Genomic DNA, 3,992 nt, shown 5'->3' with positions numbered 1-3,992 from the left:
TTGGCAACTGTGGCCATTGCTTCTATAAATATTGAGCTACAGATGGCCCTTCTTTTCACTACATTCACTACATTCACTACATTGCCCAATAGGGCAATTGCAGGGTCATAGGGAAGTTCTATTTTTAATTTCTTAAGGAATCTCCACACTGTTTTCCAAAGTAGCTGCACCAACTTATATTCCCACCAACAGCATAAGAGGGTTCCCCTTTCTCCACATTCTTTCCAACACTTATTGTTTACTATCTTGTTAATTTTGACCATTCTAACTGCTGTAAGGTGGTATCTCAATGTGGTTTTGATTTGAATCTCCCTGATGACTAGTGATGCTGAACATTTTTTCATGTGTCTGTTAGCCATTTGTATGTCTTCTTTGGAGAACTGTCTGTTCATGGCTTCTGCCCATTTTTTGATGTGATTATCTGTTTTGTATGTGTTGAGTTTGAGAAGTTCTTTATAGATCTTGGATATCAGCCCTTTGTACTCTCATTTGCGAATATCTTCTCCCATTCTGTGGGTTGCCTCTTTGTTTTGTTGACTGTTTCCTTTGCTGTGCAGAAGCTTTTGATCTTGATAAAGTCCCAAAATTTCATTTTTGCTTTTGTTTCCTTTGCCTTTGGAGACATATCTTGAAAGAAGTTGCTGTGGCCAAAGTAGAAGAGGTTACTGCCTAGGTTCTCCTCTAGGATTCTGATGGATTCCTGTCTCACGTTGAGGTCTTTTATCCATTTCAAGTTTATCTTTGTGTATGGTGTAAGAAAATGGTCAAGTTTCATTCTTCTACATATAGCTGTCCAATTTTCCCAGCACCATTTATTGAAGAGACGTTCTTTATTCCACTGCATATTTTTTCCTGTTTTATTATTTGACCATAAAGTTGAGGGTCCATATCTGGGCTCTCTATTCTGTTCCACTGGTCTATGTGTCTGTTTTTGTGCCAGTACCATGCTGTTTTGGTGATCACAGCTTTGTAGTAAAGCCTGAAATCAGGCAACATGATGCCTCCAGTTTTGTTTTTCTTTTTCAAAATTTCCTTAGCAATGCAGGGTCTCTTCTGATTCCATACAAATTTTAGGATTATTTGTTCCAGCTCTTTGAAAAATACTGGCGGAATTTTGATCGGAATGGCATTAAAAGTATAGATTGCTCTAGGCAGTATAGACATTTTAACAATGTTTATTCTTCTGATCCATGATCATGGAATGGTCTTCCATCTTTCAGTTCATTTCATGAGTGTTCTGTAGTTTCTTGAGTACAGATCCTTTACCTATTTGGTTAGGTTTACTCCCAGGTATCTTATGGTTCTTGGTGCTATAGTAAATGGAATCAATTCTCTAATTTCCCTTTCTGTGTTTTCATTGTTAGTGTATAAGAAAGCAACTGATTTCTATACATTAATTTTGTATCCTGCCACATTACTGAATTGCTGTATGAGTTCTAGTAGTTTGGGGGTGAAAGGATCAGGAGGAGGACTGGAACAAACATCTTAGAAGCCATAAAAACAGAATTAGGGAAATAAATGATGCCATGAAATGTTCCAGTGTCAGAATTATTGGAATCCTTGAGGATGAGGAGAAAGAAAGAAGACTAGAGGATATAGTTGAACAAATTCTCCATGAAAATTTTCCCAATCTGGGGAATGGAACAGCGTTCGTGTCCTAGAGGCAGAAAGATGTTCCCCCAAGATCATAGAATCTAGGAAGACCTCGAGACACCTGATTGTGAAGCTGATGAATCATAATTTTAGACAGGAGCTCTTGAAAGTAGCTGGGGGAAGAGATTCCTTACGTACAGAGGAAGGCCCATCAGAATAATGTCAGACCTGTCCACAGAAACCTGGCAAGCCAGAAGGGGCTGGCAAGACATATTCAGGGCACTAAATGAAAAGAACATACAGCCAAGAATACTTTATCCAGCATGACTGACATTTAAAATGGATGGAGAGATAAAGAGCTTCCAAGACTGGCAAGGTTTAAAAGAATATGTGACCAGGGGTCCCTGGGTGGCTCAGTGGGTTAAAGTCTCTGCCTTCAGCTCAGGTCATGATCCCAGGGTCCTGGGATCGAGCCCTGCATTGGGCTCTCTGCTCAGCGGGGAGCCTACTTCCTCCTCTCTCTCTGTCTGCCTCTCTGCCTACTTGTGTTCTCTCTGTCAAATAAATAAATAAAATCTTTAAAAAAAAAATATGTGACCACCAAGCCACACTACAAGATATATTAAGGGGGGTTCTATAAAAGAAGAACCCAAGAGTGTCATAGAACAGAAATTTATGGAGACAATCTATAGAAAGAAGGACTTCACAGGTAACACAATGTCAATAAAAACATATCTCTCAATAATCACTCTCAGTGTGAACGGCCTGAATGCTCTCATAAAACACCACAGGGTTGCAGATTGGATAAAATGACAGTACCTGTCCATATTTGTCTAAAAGAGACACATTTTGAACCTAAGGATACTTCCAGACTGAAAGTGAAAGGATGGAGAAGCATCTTTCATGTGAATGGGCCTCAAAAGAAGGCTGGGGTAGTGATTCTCATATCAGATAAATTAGATTTTAAACTAAAGACTGTAGTCAGAGATACAGAAGGACACTATATCATTCTTAAAGGGTCTATCCACCAAGATGATCTAACAATTGTAACTATTTATGCCCCCAATATGGGAGCAGCCAACTACATAAGACAACTGTTTGGGGGGAAATTGGAAGGGGAGGTGAACAATGAGAGACTATGGACTCTGAAAAACAATCTGAAGGGTTTGAAGAGGTGGGGGGGTGGGAGGTTGGGGGAACCAGGTGGTGGGTATTAGAGAGGGCACGGACTGCATGGAGCACTGGGTGTGGTACAAAAACAATGAATACTGTTATGCTGAAAATAAATTTTAAAAAATGATTTAAAAAAAGATAAAGAGTCATATTGATGTGAATACCTTAATAGTAGGGGATTTTTTTAAAGATTTTATTTATTTGAGAAAGAGATCACAAGTAGGCAGAGAGAGTCAGAGAGAGAGGAAGGGAAGCAGGACCCCTGCTTAGCAGAGAGCCCAATGTGGGGCTCGATCTCAGGACGCTGGGATCATGACCTGAGCTGAAGGCAGAGGCTTTAACACTGAGCCACCCAGGTGCCCCAATAGTAGGGGATCTTAACACACCACTCTCAGTAATGGAAGATCATCCAAGCAGAAAATCTATAAATAAACAAGATCATTGAATGACACATTGGGCCAGATGGACCTCATAAATATATACAGAACATTCCACCCTGAAACAACAGAATACTCATTCTTCTTTTTTTTTTAATCAAACAAAAAGAGACTTTATTCGAGAATGGTCAAGAGAAAAAGAAGGTCCTTATTATAATGATAAGGAAGTCAAACCATCAGGAAGATATTACAATTGTAAACATTTGTGCACCCAACATCAGAGCACCTAAATATATAAAGCAATTATTAACAGAACAAAAGAAGAAATATATAGCAATGCAATAACAGGTGGGAACTTTAATACGTATTCTATACTCTAATAGTAGAAAGACCATCCAAACAGAACTGATAAGAAAACAGTAGATTTGAACAACACTACAGACCTAACAAGACCTAACAGACATATGCATTACATTCCATCCAAGAACAGCTGAATACACAATTTTTAATTTCTTTTCAGCATAACAGAATTCATTGTTTTTGCACCACACCCAGTTCTCCATGCAATACGTGCCCTCCCTAATACCCACCACCTGGTTCCCCCAACCTCTCATCCCCCACCCCTTCAAAACCCTCAGATTGTTTTTCAGAGTCCATAGACTCTCATGGTTCACCTCCCCTTCCAATTTCCCTCAACTCCCTTCTCCTCTCCATCTCCCAATGTCCTCCATGTTATTTGTTATGCTCCACAAATAAGTGAAACCATATGATAATTGACTCTCTCTGCTTGACTTATTTCACTCAGCATCATCTCTTCCAGTCCCATCCATGTTGCTACAAAAGTTGGGT

The 3,992-nt window shown here is 39.5% G+C and overlaps 1 protein-coding gene across 1 annotated transcript in view; it reads right to left on the bottom strand.

Annotated features, from left to right (window-relative positions):
• Positions 1-518: 518 nt before the first annotated feature.
• LOC111160206 (olfactory receptor 6C2-like) overlaps positions 519-3,992 on the bottom strand; it is a gene marked incomplete at its 3' end in the record, with an annotated part of 9,344 nt that continues 5,870 nt past the window's right edge. The window contains exon 2 of the mRNA XM_022523113.1: positions 519-539. Within this exon, the coding sequence (XP_022378821.1) occupies positions 519-539 (21 nt within the window). The remainder of the gene's footprint in view (positions 540-3,992) is intronic.

This window comes from Enhydra lutris, unplaced genomic scaffold (genome assembly GCF_002288905.1).
Source record: "Enhydra lutris kenyoni isolate GAN:26980312 unplaced genomic scaffold, ASM228890v2 scaffoldscaffold74, whole genome shotgun sequence".
Taxonomy (NCBI): Eukaryota; Metazoa; Chordata; class Mammalia; order Carnivora; family Mustelidae; genus Enhydra; species Enhydra lutris.
The sequence above is the reverse complement of the archived record's forward strand: the minus strand, read 5'-3'. Positions and strand labels throughout refer to the sequence as shown.